Source organism: Miscanthus floridulus, chromosome 8 (assembly GCF_019320115.1).
Source record: "Miscanthus floridulus cultivar M001 chromosome 8, ASM1932011v1, whole genome shotgun sequence".
Taxonomy (NCBI): domain Eukaryota; kingdom Viridiplantae; phylum Streptophyta; class Magnoliopsida; order Poales; family Poaceae; genus Miscanthus; species Miscanthus floridulus.
The window spans coordinates 56,044,011-56,061,535 of NC_089587.1; the positions used below are offsets into that span (position 1 = coordinate 56,044,011).

At 43.6% G+C, this 17,525-nt stretch overlaps 2 protein-coding genes and 1 pseudogene across 2 annotated transcripts; 1 reads left to right on the top strand and 2 right to left on the bottom strand.

Annotated features, from left to right (window-relative positions):
- Positions 1-2,446: 2,446 nt before the first annotated feature.
- On the top strand, positions 2,447-5,738 carry LOC136472137 (protein LSD1). The gene is made up of 6 exons (XM_066469866.1): positions 2,447-2,601; positions 3,265-3,425; positions 3,833-3,946; positions 4,302-4,415; positions 4,903-5,012; positions 5,411-5,738. Exons 2-6 carry the CDS (start codon positions 3,368-3,370, stop codon positions 5,444-5,446), a joined length of 432 nt encoding a protein of 143 aa, XP_066325963.1. The 5' UTR covers positions 2,447-2,601; positions 3,265-3,367; the 3' UTR covers positions 5,447-5,738.
- A 757-nt stretch (positions 5,739-6,495) lies between these two features.
- Positions 6,496-10,204, bottom strand: LOC136472138 (tobamovirus multiplication protein 2A-like). The gene is made up of 6 exons (XM_066469867.1): positions 9,647-10,204; positions 8,868-8,961; positions 8,407-8,487; positions 8,227-8,331; positions 7,090-7,290; positions 6,496-7,002 (listed from the first exon to the last, which is right to left on the bottom strand). The coding sequence occupies exons 1-6, from the start codon at positions 9,901-9,903 to the stop codon at positions 6,916-6,918; spliced, it is 825 nt and encodes a 274-aa protein (XP_066325964.1). The 5' UTR covers positions 9,904-10,204; the 3' UTR covers positions 6,496-6,915.
- Positions 10,205-12,619: 2,415 nt separating this feature from the next.
- Positions 12,620-16,467, bottom strand: LOC136472139 (transcription factor MAMYB-like; annotated as a pseudogene).
- Between the last annotated feature and the right edge of the window lie 1,058 nt (positions 16,468-17,525).

Below are 17,525 nucleotides of genomic sequence, written 5' to 3' on the forward strand. Positions count from 1 at the left end.
GGCGCCGCTAGGGCTTGCCCGCGACGCCGTCGCAGGGTCGGCGGTGTTGGGTCGGTCGGCGGCTTCAGGCGGGGGCGGCACGGTGATGGCATGTCGGTGGAGCCAGATCCGTCGCCGTCGATGCCGGTGGTGACCGGATCCGTCTCCACCGCTCCTTTGGCTGGCCACCGCCGACGCTGTGGGTGAAGGGCACCGCGCCCTGCACGACAGTTGTGGGGGAGAGCCGGAGAGGTAGAGGGAGGGACGCTCGGCCTTGGGAGCGGCAAGCGATTGCTGTAGCTGGGAGCGGGAGGAGATTGCGGCGGCTGCGGCTGGAGGCGAGCGTGCGAGAGCGACAGCGAGAGAGCGGCGGTAGCGGCTGCGGCTGGAGGACGGAGTGAGTGACCGGATGGGGATTGAGGAATTAGGGTTGGATGGCGCGTTATATACCTCCACGACTTATTGGGCCTTTACATGGGCTGGCACCTGGGTTGCCTGCTGCGTGCTTCGCGGGGCGGGTTGGCGGGGATTGGGGTCGGGGACCAGGCAACCATCCCCGTCACCACCATCCCCGACGAGGACAACCTTCCTACCAAATCCTGTCCTGTGGGGATTAATTCTCCTCCATCCCCGTCCCCTAATGGAAGAATTCACCGCGGGGAATCGGGGATCGGGTCCTGGTTGACATCTTTAACCACCGCTGGTAGTCACTACCGGTTTGCTACTTAGGCATCTCGGTAAGCAAGGAAAACATTTTGGTAAACCCAAAGCCCAAAATCCTAACTCATTGGAGTTGTTCTCAGTTCCTCACCAAAGATGAAGGACATATTGCATAGAAAATCAGATGTACCTAAGGGCTTATTTGGATACACATGTACCCCCTCAATCCATATGTGATGAAGTAGACTAGAGTGGAATTTAAACTAAATTACACCTCAAGTCACTCCACCCCACTAAGATATGTTTTCTTGCCACCTTGAGAAATACATGTGGCCCAGACATCAATGCTAGATGAGGGTCTCATGCAGAGGTTCAAACCAAACCAAACACGTCCTTAAATTTACAGAGACCAACTCTCGAAACGGTATAGTCCTGCATTAATTGTATTATTATTTTCCTCAAAAAAAAACTGCATAATAATTGTTACAGAAAAGTGGGTAGCCCATCATGAAAGTGACGGTCAGGAAAGTCGTTCGTGTGTCCTCCACAGCACACCACTTTTTACTGTGTGATAGCGTGTGTAGACCCAGAGTTCTGTGTACGAGCCCTCGTGACTTGTCTGGTGCGCACGTGGCGTCTCCACAGCCACTACCTCGGTCTCAGACGTGAAGTACTATGGCGAGCGTTGGCGTCTTCATCTCATCGCATCTCACTGCAAGGGTAGACCACACAAGGAAAATGACAGGCGAATTTGCTCTTCATTTTTGGTGACCACCAACCTGGTTTTCGTGTGCACAAGGAAAATAACTGCTTCTCTGTATGAAGCATTACCTTTCTTGCTGTCTTTATTTTCGGGGTATTAACCTTGTAAGGCCCCGTTTGGCTCGTTGAAACTGAGTTGAAATTGACTGAAAAACGCTGTTCTGACTGAAATGTTGTGAGAGAAAAACACTGTTTCAGCTAAAAAAAAGAAACCGAACAAGCCGAATTTAAGGTAAGCGGAACGGGTTCTAAATTATAATGACTTTATTCTGAACGAGGTCTGTAATTTTGCAACTGTGCTGATTTATTTTTGTAATAAAAATATCACAAGCTGTTCTATCAATCATTGCTTGAAGAATTGACATTTTCTCTAATTGCATATGGTTTTTCTCTTTGCCTAGTCATCATCATAATGAAACTGTGGGATGGAACATGGGATCAACTGATTTGATGTCACACTCAAATTAGTTGAACTATGCGTGTGCTTCGTCATCTAGTACCAGTTTTTGTGGAAACCACTGCATCACCGGTGACCGGCGGCCCGTTCGCTGGTTAGTTTCTGGGTTGATAAGTCCGGCTAGTGCTGGTTTATTGTGAGAGAAAAACATTGCTGGCTGGCTGATAAGCTCTAACTAAAACCAACAAACGAACAGGCTGTAGGAGAAACCAAATTGATGACTCATTGTATTGTCCAGGGCAGAACACTACTGTGTGCGCATTGATTGGTTACTTAATTAATCTTCAAACTCCTTATTTGGTGTGAAAATAAAAATACAAATATTATTTTTTGTGCATTTTGGTATGTCTATGTGGTTTTCACTATGACGAAGCAATGAATCGGAGATTGTGAAGATTTAAGTTCCACTTTTTTTTATATAAAAATACACCATGTTCAGTATTTTTAAAGAATCTTACGTTACATATGGAGTAACATTAAAAAACACTTGGAAAAAAATCCAGACGCAAAATTTTATTTATGCACAAAGAAAAAGAAGTTCCAATAAGTCGAGAGAAGCTTTAGATACCTTTTTGGCCACCCATCATATACTCTGTCTTCTTTACTTCCCTATAAATTTGTCAAACTCTCCATATCACATAGAGAGAGAGGGAGGGAGGGAGACAGGAGAGAGGAAGACAGAGAGATGCGGTAAACCCAAGAACTGCTCTTATGCATGAAGCAGCCATAAGCATTGCTATTAGGTGCTGATTCCCCTCTTGTTCTTTGTTTTTTATTTCCCCCTCTTGCTCTTCTTCTTCGATGATTGGCTGGGAACTACATCTTGGGATTTCTTTTTTCTCGCTTTCTTTTGTTATTATTGGCCTTGCTATGGTCATGTGGGTGATTCTTTGCCTGTTTTGTCTGTGAGATGGCAAGCATTTATTTGTTCTTTTGGGACACTGGATTAGCTGTGAGTTTTTTAACCCCCTGCCTTATCCTGAGCTCAGTGTACTCATATTGCATCAGACCAACAATGGCAAACAGTTTCCATGAATATGGCTGTTCATGAAAATCCTTAGTACCAGGTTTAATCTCTTCAAACTAGCGAAATTTGTTAAAAGTTGGTTTGGTCCTTGAAAACAGCTTGTTGGCTGAGCTGGTGGGGTTATGGAGTAGAGTTCTTTCTCTGCCATTCTGTTAATAGACCTGAGACACCCGACTTGAGGAGAAATTGGAAGCTGAACCTGAAAGATTTTATTCTGACGTGCATTCAGAGAATCGATTTTCTGTTTCCCAAGGAATTCTCGAGTCGCTTGTTGCTAGCCAAGCACTCTTGTGTGCATTCTCTCCAAGATTTGTGGATTTCAGTGCAACTGAAGCCTCTCTCGCTCTGTTTCATCAGCATCTCCTGCACTTTTTTCCAGGGTTTCATGCAGGGCAAAGCAGCTGGTTTCTGCCGCCTGAACGCCGCCGGAATCTGCGAGGCCTTCCCAAGCAGCGTCATCGGATAAGGCAGCCGGCACGGCAATGCCGGTTCCCCTTGCCCCGTATCCGACTCCTCCGGTGCCATTCACGCCGCCCAATGGTAAAATCTTTTTTGCCCCCCAGTTACCACCTCAGATGTGCACAGGGTAATTTTGGCATGTAAAGAGTGTTGCTAGGTACCAAGAAATGCTGGGATGTATGAAAGTTATATAAAAAATTAGTTTCTTTTTATCAAGGCGTGTTACTGATACAGTTCAGATGCTGCTTAATTTTGGCTACAACCTGCAGTTTCTGGTTCAGAACTTGCAGCAGTTCCTTCTGCTTGGTGAAACTTTTATGTTTTTATGTAACAAATTGCCCAAAAACTGTGGGAATGGACTGTGGAGCTTTATCTGCTGACTTTGACGTTGTAATGCATGAAAGGGGCCTTTTTGAAACAGAGGTTCGATTATTGTGTAGCAGAAAATTCATACACGAAGTGTCATTTGTCCGTCCTGCAATTTTCAGGGGGCCAAAGCCAGCTTGTCTGCATCGGATGCCGGAATCTCCTCATGTATCCAGCTGGTGCGACGTCGGTCTGCTGTGCAGTTTGCAGCACCGTCACCGCCGTGCCGGCTCCAGGTACACACATGAATTACCTTCATTTCGGTTTGAAGAATTTGTTAGTAAGTAACATGGCATCTGAACATTGAGCCACATTTGTGCGTGGAGAACTAGTGTAATACCGTCCATTTCGTCTTTCTGTTCTTTTTAACCAGCTAAGAAGTAGCATTTGCTGTATCCATAAAGTTTTGCATCTTGCAAACTATATATACACATAGGAGATGAGAGCTTTTATTCACTACAGAGATCTAGTTGTAGGTTTCATGATAGGTCAGGGAGATCAAAGGGGACAAGTTTGTTTGCCCTCTGAAGCGTTGCAATTCTGGTGCAGTAGCAGTACTGGTTGTTGGGCTGAAATGTGAATTTTCTGCAGGAACTGAGATGGCACAGCTAGTTTGCGGAGGATGCCACACTCTCCTGATGTACATACGTGGTGCGACGAGTGTACAATGTTCTTGCTGCCACACTGTTAACCTGGCTATGGAAGGTAGACCTATGAAGCTTCAATATTATTTTCCTCTCAGTTGGAAGAAGTATATTCTGTGGTTTTGATTCCTGTCCAAAAAAAATCCTACTTCTATATATTGTGCAGTTTGGAAACACTAGCAACCTGCCAATAGCATTTTAACATTATAGACTTGGCCTATCTTGAAGTCATAGTCATTGAAATTGGTTATTATTCAGAAAGATGAAAAGGTTGACAGGGATATCCTAGAATCACTGGAGTTGAATGAATATCTCATAGAGCTACTTTAGTGTGCCAAGTCCAAGCATTTACAGTTTCAAAAAAAAAGTCCAAGCATTTACTAAAAGTTTCACAAGGATTTAGTGCCATGACCCAGTCATCAAGTTGTCAACTTTGTCAAAAGGAAAAAACATCACGTTCAGAAATTCTATATTGTTCAGAGTTCAGAAAATAAGTGCTCAACTCATTCTTAACATTTCCAGTGACGTTTTCTTGTTTCCTATCGCAGCAAATCAAGTTGCGCATGTAAACTGCGGGAACTGCCGTATGCTGCTCATGTACCAGTATGGAGCTAGGTCTGTGAAATGCGCAGTCTGCAATTTTGTGACATCAGTTGGGGTAAGTATTCATCCATCAGAGTGCACTTAAAAATAAATGTTGTATAAGACTAACAGCATTTCACTCTTATTCTTACGGTAAAACAACTTGTACTACCTTTGTCCACAAAAGAATGCAATTGTGGGAACCGTGCCGGTCAAGCAAACTCATGTTTAACCAACGTTATAGTAAATAATATTAGTATTTATGTCTCTAAGTAATTTTATTATAAAAATATTTTCTATAACTAATCTAATGATACTCATTTTATATCACGAATGTTAGTACTTTTTTATACAAATTTAGTCAAAGTTCAAACTGTTTGACTCCTCGTAAAACGAGAATTGCATTTTCTTTGGGACGGAGGGAGTATTTCTCATGAGAGTTTAAAATTAACCACCAATTTTCACTCTCTTCAGGCCTCACCTGGTGCAGAGCAGAAGCCCAGCAGCTGATAGTGTCCCTGAAAATACTGAGATCACCTATGAAGGCAGCGACTGAAAGGATGCTTTGAGTGCACATGTATAGAGTTCTTCCCTGAAGCAATTCTTTTTTTGTTCCTCCTCATCTCCATTCTCCCCCATCCACTTCTGCGTTCCTTCAATGAATCTGGCGAACCCGTGGAATAAATGAGAGTTTTGGAAATAACTAGGGCTCAACCTCGTCGACTTGTCTGTAAAATCAAATGAGACATATATAAACCTATGGTATTTCCTTTGTTTCTGAATTTCTGAATGTTTCTCTGACTGTACTTCGATCCAAACCTTTTTGTCACCCCCCCCCCCCCCCCCCCCTTTTTTTTTTTTTCTAAAATGCATTCACCATGGTCTCTCTTGAAGTCTTGAGTTTAACTGAAGAAACTGGTGCATAGTAGCTCAATGAACTGACCCTAGCCCCTGGGAACATCGACACCGTTGTCAACATGGCATCCATCAAAGTGTTGAGATCAGAGGGTGCATCGCACCAGATGGTCAGGAACAGAAGCATTTGTTGCTTGCCGTGGCACAGGCCTGAATGCCTGATTGACTGCTGGGCTGGACACCCTCTCTCTGATTCTTATCCGACTGTGATTGCAGGCTTGGCCCTCTCCTAGCACTAGCAGCAGCAGGCAATGATGCCATGTGGCTTGTTTCAGTTCTGCAGGCACTGCAGAGGTCGACGGACAATGCCTATTAGTGTAGGATCAGTGATCCAGTTATTGCTATGTACGGATTGCCACAATTTCAGAGAAAATAGTGCAACACCTATGCCCGGATTGTCACGATTCAGAGAAAATGGTGCAATAGTTCAGAAGGCAAACACACAATGGTAAAAGGCACAGTCATAGGTGGTGTTTGGTCGAGTCAGCAGTTGAGGAGCAGACAGCACAACGCCTAGATTTCCTAATCTAAATCTTTGCAGCGCTGTATCAACACCACTTTGCAGCTTTTCGACAGCAGACAATATGGAGTGTTGATCAAGACGCTAGTACTTTTTGTGGATCTTTGACAGGGGAACACGTCACTTCTTTTGGGCCAGATGAACAGATGCCTTTTTCAATACGAATATGCCGTGGCACAATTATGCACGACAAGAAAGCTCAACAGCTTCATATGTCCGCATAGACATCTCTGATAAAGTTTTGCGTAACAAACATGTAATGACCATCACTTAAACAGGAGAAGTTTTATGCACATTGGAGCATTATCTAAAACACAAACTAGGTTCAATACTTATTAGAAAAACTTAAAGGATGTGCCACCTGCACCAGTGCATTGGTGTGCTGAGTTTGGACTATGTAAGCCAAAAAAAAACAGATACATGCGAATGTGAAGCTCTCCATATGCTACACAACCAGGCACATATATTCTCTTCAACTCGATGTAATTGCACGGTTCGATATATGTAAAACTTGGAACCACTACTGACTGATATCAATCAAGCCTCAGAGAATCGTGCATCGGTTTCTTTGTTCTGCAGGAGATATCGTGGCCGGTTGAAACCTGTTTGGATCAAAGCTATCCACCCCGTACTGCCACAACAGAAAACGTTCATGTAAGCAAAGGAAAGAAATGAGCCACCCCCATAAAAATTACAAGGGCTCGAGAGGACCTGATACCTTTTCTCTCATTCTTTGGCTCCATGCGTCATTCCGGATTGGGCGGTAGTCGAGATTGGGCACCCTAGGATCAGCAGCAGCAGCCTGCTGATTCACCAACGGCTGCCGTATTCCAGACCTTGCGCCGATGTACTCATCATCACTGTCATAATCAGCTTGATTGCCCGACTGTACTATGATAGCTACAGTGAACAACAATGCCTGCATAAAGAACAAGAAACAGTTTGCTGCTATTACTTCTAGCTGGTGAAACATTGCATGCTGTGATGATAATTCAGTTCTATGAAGCAAAAAGGGTGAGACATAGCTTGACGGGCACACAAGAAACAATTTAACCAATGCTAAACAAATACGTGCAAGCTAAGGCTAGAAATTTTTCATAACAGGTACTATTTTTTCCACAGAAGCTCAAATGTATGCAAATTTCTTTCAGTTTCACCAGAAACCTCAACTCTTTCTAAATATGTTCTAATCAGGTCCATTCCAGTTGTCTAACATTACTACTGCCTAGTATAGTTTGAGGCATGACAGATGCCCATGTCTATATCGATACTATGGTAAAAACCACTCCCATTGTACAAGCCTAGTGATTAAAAATCGTAATAGTATAACCCAAAAGAGACATTCTCAAAAATCTATGTGCAAAAGTTAGAAAGCATGGAATTTACTTTATTTTTCCCTAATATAATTTAACCTAATAACCTACAACAAAAACACCTTAAGTGAAGCAAGCAGGAATGGAATAAGAGAAGCAGCGTAAAGAGGATATGAAATATTTATAGGGACCATCCTGTAAACTCCCATAATAAACATACCACCAGGTTATATTTTGATAAATTTCGTAAAATTGATTTACCCGAAAAGGATCTAAACTTAGATAAAGTAACAAGGTACTGAGCTGCAAATCCCAACCAATTTTCTCACAAGCTGCTTCACTTCATAATTACCCTACTGCTAACATTATTGTTTCCCTTATTTGGATGGCTTCCACTACAATATGATAAAAAATTTAGAGCATGTCATCTATGTTCATACGTAAAACAAACTTAATACATAGGCAAAATTGCTTGATCTCCTGAATGCTTGTATCAAATTACATCCAACATTCCAAGGGCTTTGCTTTTCTTTTTTTTTTACCTCAAATACAACAGCTCCAAGTGCAACCCATTTTGCAATTCTCCAATTCTCTTTCAAAAAGCTGTACATAATGTCAAAGTTTCCTGTTTTGTCAACTGGGATGACCTGCAATGCGAAATTAAATTCAATAAGAAAAAAAATCATGCGCCACAGTAGAGACAGGATCTACAGTGTACTCACCTCTTTCCAACTATGGTTGAAGAAAATGAAGCCTCCTGCACCAAGCTCGACCAGTATGAACAGAATAATGAGGAATGAGTACTATTCCAGATGTCAAGGAAAGCATGGTATGCAACCACAGAAAATAAGTTATTTGCTAATGGTGTAATGGGAGACTTATACCAACATTAGCAAGAAGGGGACAGCAAAGCATTACAAAGTACACATGAAACCTTTTTTTTAGTTAATTATTAATCAAGCCTTTGAACATTAGTTGCATCTTGTGTGTCATGTCGGTCAAATATAGAACAAGATGTTCCCATATTTCGATGTTCCCTATCGATGATTATTATGGCTGATTCCTTGCTCCACTGAGCACAACTACTTCATAATTGACAAGACAGTAACAGAAACCAAATTGGATATGAGCACACCACATGATACTAGGTTCATAAATAGGAGTCCAGAATTAATGAGGATACAATAGACAAGCAGCATCCATTTCTAGCTCCAGCACAACCAAAGATCGATGTGATAAAGAGTATAGCGCCGACACCAATGAACGCAAAAATAAACCTGCAGAAGATTTAAAACAAAGTATAAAAAAAAGAGATGTAAAAGATGATACACAAAGCAAAACATCCTAACAACGGTGCAACTTCATACATGATCACTGCAATTATACAGTGCTTCAATTGTAATGCTGAGATCATATAGTACGAAAATACATAATCCTTTCTGGATTAATCCTATTAAGATTGGGGTGTTCCTATGAGAAGCAAAATTAAAGATTGAGATGTTATCAATTCTATAAATAAAGTTGAAAAAAAAAATCAATTCCAGAAGTTGAAAGAACACAGTATTATCATTCAGAGAGTTTTTTTTTAATGGGACATCAATTTCAGACAGTTATAAAAGAGTACAGATTGGGGAAAATATCCATGATGGCAGAAATTCCCAATATAGTAAAGTAGCTAAGGATACCACCAGAAAATGCCGAAAAGGAAATGAAGATCTGTACTTGGGCTATGCAGTACCCACATACTGTACGATTTTGTAAGATTCTTGCCACGACTACATGCAATTGAGTCATTATTACTAAGTTGCAAGATCCACATTTGTCTATACATAACATGCAGAGTGTTCTTAAGCATCTAATCTAATGATCTAAAGCTGCTGCGTCTCCTAAATAAACCGCAGATGCCACATCAACCAACACATGAAAGGTAACAACAGAGGAGATCAGTCGTCACACACGCACCAGGCACTGGAGAGTCTCTCCACGGTCCCATCCGCATCCGACAGGGACGCATCAACAAGGAGGAGCAGCGGCCTCCCGAGCCGCACGAGCTCGCCGCTGGGCGGCACGGCCGCCGGCGCCGGCGCGGGCGCGGGCGGCGCGACCTGCAGCCACATCACGAGCAGGTAGGCGCCGTAGCCCACCATGGCGAGCCCGACCGCCATGACGACGAGGTTGAGCAGCTTGAGGACGCACTCGAAGAAGCCCCGGCACGCCATGGCCGCGGCGGGGCGCTCCTCCGATCCCTCCTACGCGCGCAAGGGACAGTCGGGAACCTCGCCTCACGCCGGAATCTCGATGGCCCGGCCCCGGCCACGGCCCCGGCCCCGGCGCATCAACGATGGCGGCTTGGGGGAACTCGTCGCATCAACGCCGGAAGCGCGGAGGGATCGCGGCGAGGCAGGCAGGGTGGGCTCCGTTGGGATGTTGGGAGGTTTCGACGGATTGGGGGAACTCGTCGGGTTCTTTTCTTCTTGGGCGGTCGTCGGAGAAGATGGAATTGCGTTGGGAGTGGGTGACTACGTAGCGTGCGTTTTTATTCTCCTCGTAAGCCGCAATGAGTTTATTAACCAGGAGGAGTTACAGTAATAAATCACTTTATTATAAACCAAATATACTTTGGTGAAAAGATGACTCTGAAACCTCACGGCATATAATTAACTGATTGTCGCATGACTCTAAATCTCCTGCTTTCTGTCCTAAAAGAATACAATTTTAGATCTGATTAAAGTTGAATTATCTTATGTTTACTTAAGTTTATTAAAAATAGTATCAAATTGTACGACTTGAAATAGGTGTCTCATGGAGTCTTATAATATTTTTTTTCAGTATGATTTTTTATATAAATTTAATTAAACCTATCAATATTTAAATTACACCTTTTTCTTGAGACCGAGGGAGCAAATATGACGTACTTTGGATAACTTTTTTTCACGCAGTTTTACGTTGCATCATCACAGTACCAATTTCAGGTAGCCCAAAATTCTGAATTGCAGGCAAGGGCATATCATTATTAAATTAATAAATCAGAGCTCTTTGACACGCTCCGCCGTCGGTATCGTGACACGAACACGAGTACACGACCATGGATAATTGGATAGGAATAGGATAGGACAGCTGACGCGAGGCGAGGCGCCGGCCCACCGCCCAAAGCATCTCGTTGTCTAGCGATTTCGAATTACCCATGGGCGAAGCATCTGCCGCTAGTCCGCTACATAATGGGTGGGACGATTTTTTTTTAATCTAATTAGTTAATAATTTGATAACGTTGTGCTATAATAAATATGTACTAATAATAAATTAATTAAATTTAATGAATTCGTCTCGCGTACTCCCGTGACTTCTATAATTTCTATGATTTATTTTATTATTACTGTTACTATCCGAACTCACCCAACACTCGGATATAACATTCCATGTGACCCCATCCCACCATGCAGACACTGCGCAGCTGAAAACGAAATGAAATGTCCACGCCATGTCCCTGTCACCACTGTTTTTGGACTCTTCTCGTCGGCTTCGAATCGCTGCTGGGGATGGGCTAGTAAATTTATTACATGTTAGGTCTCGACGGTGTACTATAGGATATGAGGTTTATACTGGTTCGGGCTAAACGATGTTCAGTTTGCTGCTGCTGCTCGTGTTATTAATATTAAAAATGGTTTGTAGTAGGGGGTACAACACAGTCGAGAGAGGGACGAGTCTCAAGTCTCTGATGGAATGATCGAAAAGGTTGCTGAGAGCTTGGTCGCTGCTCAGCTGTGTATGAAGTGTCGTGTGTGTTCAACTTATCCGTCAAGAGTCGGTCCCCCTTGTTGGAGAAAGCGTGTCCCCTTTTATAGATGAAGGGGACGGCTTTACAAGTCAGAGAGAGAGTGCGTATGCTACCGAGCCTTGTTGTCCATGCCTACCGAGCCTTGTTGCCCACACCGGCGGATACTAGATAATGGTAGGCGCCTACAACACTGTTTGTGTCAGGGTGGCTGCAGAGTACTGCTCCGTACATGGTATGGTCCCTGGTACAGTGGTTTTGACTTGTGAGCCTTGCCTTGCCTTTCTCCGCACGTCCTCTGATTTCTACCGAGCGGGCGTCCCCAGTCGGATGGCTCCAGTCAGCTCTGAGTGCGCCGGTCGGAGAAGAGCGATGAGCAGAGTTCCTACAAGTCCCGGTCGAAGGGACGCGGGGTCAGAGTCGGAAGTAGCGTTTTGGGCCAGACCCTCCGATCGGAGAGGATGTCCAAAGGCGGCTAGAGGTCAAAGCGAGTGCTCCGATCGGAGTGGTGGGCCCAAAGGGTCGTCGAGCGGGCGCCGCTCCTTTCGAACCACGGTGCGGTGACAGTACATCCGTCACTGCCAGCCGATACTCCCTCCCTCGTATTACTTGACTTCTATAATTTGTTTTATTATTACTACCTCCGTTTTCGTTTACTTGTCACCGAATTTTTACTGTAGCAAATTTGACCATACGTTTTTCCTGCAAAAGATTTTTAGATACATCAAGTTTTCACATATATGATTCTTTATTAAACATACTTCATTAGTGTTATATACATTGAAGTATCTAAGATTTTTTTTAGAAGAAAAAAATAGATGATCAAATTTACTATAGTAAAAAATTGCTGACAAGTAAACACAAACGTAGAGAAGTACTGTTACTATCCGAACTCACCCAACGCTCCTATATAACATTCCATCTGACCCCATCCCAACCATGCAGACACTGCGCAGCTGAAAACGAAATGAAATGTCCACGCCATGTCCCTGTCACCACTGTTTTTGGACTCTTCTCGTCGGCTTCGAATTGCTGCTGGGGATGAGATGGCAAGGACGGCTCTAAAAAAAAAATTGGTCCTTTGATGAGTCATGTCATCATTAGTGTCTCCTGTTTCAGTGTGCAGACCATAAAAAACGCTGCTTGGTTTCTCATTCTCTGACCGGGAATACGAAGATTGTGAAGCGCAAAACACAAGATAACAACAATTAACCGTGTAGTAGTACCAAAGACGAATTGGCAATGAAAACATTGCAACAAGACCAGCTATAACTTTCTCATGTCATGTGTCCAGTAGTAAGTAAAGTTTCTTCTATATCAAGGGATCCCCTGACTCTAGTTCAATAGGAAAATTACACGATCTGTTCTGTAGTTCCGGCCTCTCCGTTATCCATCTGGCGACTCCATGATTCAGTGGAGCTATAGCCGTGTAACTTCTTCCTCGCTAGCCAAATCAATGCATGTCATTCAGTCCGACACCTGGAATATTGTTTACAAGTATCGCAGGATAAGTTCACTATGTAATGAACTAATGATCATGATGAATTCATGATACAAAACAGAAGCTACACGACGGAGACCAGACATATAGATTTAGCTACTTTCCATTCAGAATATATAGTCTACAGTATAATGCATACATTGAGCATTGAATCATCAAAAGAAGTTCTGGTGTAGTTCTCACATCTCAAAAAACAAAATGTTCTGGTGTAGTTCTCAATTTGCCTTACCAATGTACAGGAATTCATGTTCGAGTTCCAACTAGGTTAGAATGAGGAAATTTCCACAAATGATAATCTTTTAAGTTTTAACACAGATTGAATCAGAAGTTGAAATTTTAAAAGTTGCAACAAGTCCTACTATATCATACTGCTTTCCAGGATTTTTTTGGGGGGTGGCATGACCATTCTGCAGCTGTGGCATGACCATTCTGCAGCTCAAAGCTGATTGCAAACTCAAGAGAAAAAAAAAAACTGGCAGTTTGCAATATGCGCATCACATTAGCAGTAAACATCGGTAGCTCTTTCTCCTTTATTGCACACATTAGCAGTTCACATTGGTAGCCTTTTCTCCTTTATAGTTCTTGTTCTTACATGATCTAATGATATTTAATTATTTTCCTTTACGAACATGTGATTGCTTGAAATAGAAAGTGTGCACCACACTCTGTTCTGCAAATCCTTTCTATCCCTGACCCAGACTACAATGAGCTACACTAGTCCTAGAAAGATACACCTTTCACCTGCAGATACAAGAGTGGCAGAGTAATTTTATTACACAATCCTACTTATAGTAATGTTTTGAAAATGTGGACCAAGAAAATGGTGGTGAACTGGTGATACCACAAATTCACAAAACACTAATTCTGCAAGACTGCAACATATTCAGATTAACTGCCCTGTCGATTTCAGCAAGTAGCCAATGCAGCAGATAAGCTATTTCTTTCTATGTAGCTTCCAATCGTGAAGGGCTTTTTGTGGGGCCAATATATCATGAGCAGGATGATATATTGGAACAAAGAAAAATGCAGGTATATTGACTGTATTGGTTAACTATCTTGGCATAAACCTAACTAACTATCTTGGTAAGGTTAAAGAACATAGTCTCAGATCAGCTAAATGCAAACCGAGCATCATTATGGGGTATGGAACACTAATCTAAAATATCTTTAGAAGGTCCAGTAGATCTTAAATCTTTTAGGCCAATTTCGGGAAAAAAAAACTTTTAGGCCAAGATAATATCTCATCTCAATAAATTGTACTCATACTATTTCTATGAATAGGCTATCCATCTGGTAAATTCACTGAAATTGCACCATGTCAATGTCCAAAAATGAACAGCGGGCGCTCCTAGAATATGCTATGCTGTAAAGAATTTAAATTCTTAAAAAAATGAAAAAATGAACCTTTGGCAGATAACACAGAGCATCATTCTGAGGCTTCAGACTTCTAATAGCAGGCCTAGGGAGCCACCTAAGGGTGAGCTCTTAAATTTCACCTAAGTTCCTAATGAAACAAGACGTTGATACGTCATTGCATCATTGTTCATGACCCGGGAAAAGTTAACAGCTATCATGACCATCAATTTATTCATTTATTTATTATACACTCAAGCACATACTCTTTCTAATTAATCTGATCAACATCAACTAATAAAATGGTATCAAACTTGCATTGCTGGATCCAATGTTGGCTGAGACCACGATGATGCGACAAAAGATAATTAGGAACACAAAATACTTGTGTAGGAAGATCATGTTGATAGCAAAAATGTTGACAGGCTAACCTTAGTTGTAACATCAATGTCATTAGGTTGATACTTTGATGTTAACTTGAAATGGTTTATGGACTAAATTTCCTTTTCTTTTTCTTTTGGCAAACTAGGGGTCTAAATTTGAATTCAGCACAGGGCCCATGAAAAGTCCGGGACAGCCCTGATTATGGGGTATGGAACACCAATCTAAAATATCTTTAGAAGGTCCAGTAGATTTTAAATCTTTTAAGCAAATATAATATCTCATCTCAATAAATGTATCCATATTATCTGTCGATAGGCTATACATCTGGTAAATTCACTGAAATTGCACCATGTCAACGTCCAAAAATGAATGAATGGCGGGTGTGCTACATTTCTGAGGTTTCAATGAAATTCAAATTCCAACTGCTTTGTTTCAAATTCCAATGAAATAAAAGTGGGGGGAAGCCCTACAGTTCTAAGGTTTCAGACTTCTAATAGCAAGCCTAGGCAGCCACCTAAGGGTGAACTCTTAAATTTCACCTAAGTTCCTAGTGAAACAAGACGTTGATACATCATTGCAACATTGTTCATGATGACTCGGGAAAAGTTAACAACTATCATGATCAACAATTAGCAACATATGGCTCCACTGATGTATCAGAATGAAGAGAAGAAAAGGTTGCAGAAACCTTACCCCTACCAAAATTCTCAGCAAAGGCGTCCGCCTATGATGCTGCCTCCGATGCCGTCTTGGTGCTCCTGAAGTCCCGCTTGAGCTCAGTGACCCTCTTCATGCACGCGGCCTTCGTCTTCCCGGGTACAGAAGCCGCCACCTTCTCCCACCTCATTGCAGTGTCCTTAGGGAACTCCTTGAGCGCGTTCAGCAAGGCCCGGTCATCCCCGGCGCTCCAAGCGGCGTCTGCACTCTCCGCGCCTCCAGCAGTGTCCCCAGTGTCAGCAGCCTCAGCCCTCGGATCGAGCGGCTTCCGCTTGCGTAGGAACTGCTCGAACGAGCTTCCCCCCCGCCCCCGGGGCGCCCGACTTCGCCGCCCGGATGACATTCTCGGGCGTGCGGCGGCCGCCGAACACCGCGGCGATCTTCTCCCAGCGCTGGGGCTCACCCGCCGGGTGCTTCACCATCTGCCGCCGGAGGAGTTCCAGGTCCTGGTCGGTCCACTCGCCGGCGTCCTCCTCCCTCTCGCCGCCGTCCTCGACGGCTCCACCCGCAGCCGTCGCCTTCTGCAACGGATGCAGCGATGCGGCCGACTGGACGGAAGGAGTGACCGGATCTGAGGGCTTTGTGGGCGTCGGGGCCGGGTTCTGGCGACGGCCGCGGCGGGGGGCGGGCGTGGGTTCCGGGGTGGGTTCCGGGGCCGGTTCTGGAGCAGGAACGACGCGGCCTCGACCGACGGAGATGTCGCCGCCAGTGGCCCAGGAGGGCGCGAAGGGGGCGAGGAGCAGGGAGGAAGCGACCCATATGAGGAGGGAGGAGAGGATCTGGTAGGCCGGGGGGAGGTAGTACGCGGCGGCGAGAAGCGCGACTGCCGCGGCGGCGCAAGATGCGGCGTGCGGGAGGGAGAGGGGTGCTTTGGCGGTGGTGGAGGAGAAGGAAGTGGAGTTGGGGCCGGAATGGACGACGCGGGCGCGGGACTGGGAGTCCCAGGGGTCGATGAACTCCATGGTCGCCGGCGCTCGGGTTCGTGGCTCGCCGGAGTCTCACGAAGCGAAAGCGACAAGTGAAGAAAGGGTCACTGGCCAGATCGGATGATGGGATCAGATGGTCTTCCCTTTGGAAAGAAAAAATGACCCTAGAAAATTTGACTTCTTGATTATAATAACACTCGGGTGAATGATAAATGGGTCCATCTATATCTATGAATATGGGTCCAATATCAAATCCGCAAATGACCGATGTTTCGAGATCCATTTTTGCACATCGTTTGGAAGAACCCCAAACTGTTACTATTTCCTCTGTCCCAAATGATGTTTTTAACTTCTATTAGTTTTCGTTTTCAATCATTTGTCTTATTTATTTTTTTGTTAATTATAAACAAATATAAAGTATCTCTAATGATAAAATAAATTATAATAAAATAGATAATCTTTATAAAAAAAATTAAATACGACGAACGGTCAAACAATACGTAAGTAAAAAGAGTCACTTATTTTGAGATAGTGGGAATACAATATTATTTTCAACCCAAAAAGAGAAATATTTGACAAGGATTCGTGCTAATGCACCGGAGTTTGACTAACGCCGTCTGTGGCAATGTTTTTTTTTAATGGTTTAACCTAAGAAGCCATGGCAGCCACATTTATTAGGCAGCTTCACTCCTCTGATAAAACGGCTTCTCTCATCTATGGCTTCTCTCCTACAACCATTTGATAAGATAGTGGGTGGGTGTTCGGGCCGTTTAAAATTAGGCCCCGTTTAGATGGAAGCCAAAAACCAAAAATTTTTAAGATTCTCCGTCACATTAAATCTTGCGGCACATGCATGGAGTACTAAATGTAAACGGAAAAAAAAACTAATTACACAGTTAGCCGAGAAATCGTGAGACGAATCTTTTAAACCTAAATAGTCCATAATTGGACAATTTTTGCCAAATAAAAACGAAAGTGCTACAGTAACTAAAAGCAAAAAAAAAAAATCGGAACTAAACGGGGCCTTACATATACGGTCATCCCACCACGAGAGTCGAGAAAATCCCGCAAATACCTCGTCAGAATCGATGATTGTTTCCACTGCCGCAGACACGACCACCACGAGATTGAACTAGCGCGTGTTTCCTGTGCCACGGCCGCGGTGCCGGTACTGCATCGTGCAGTGGC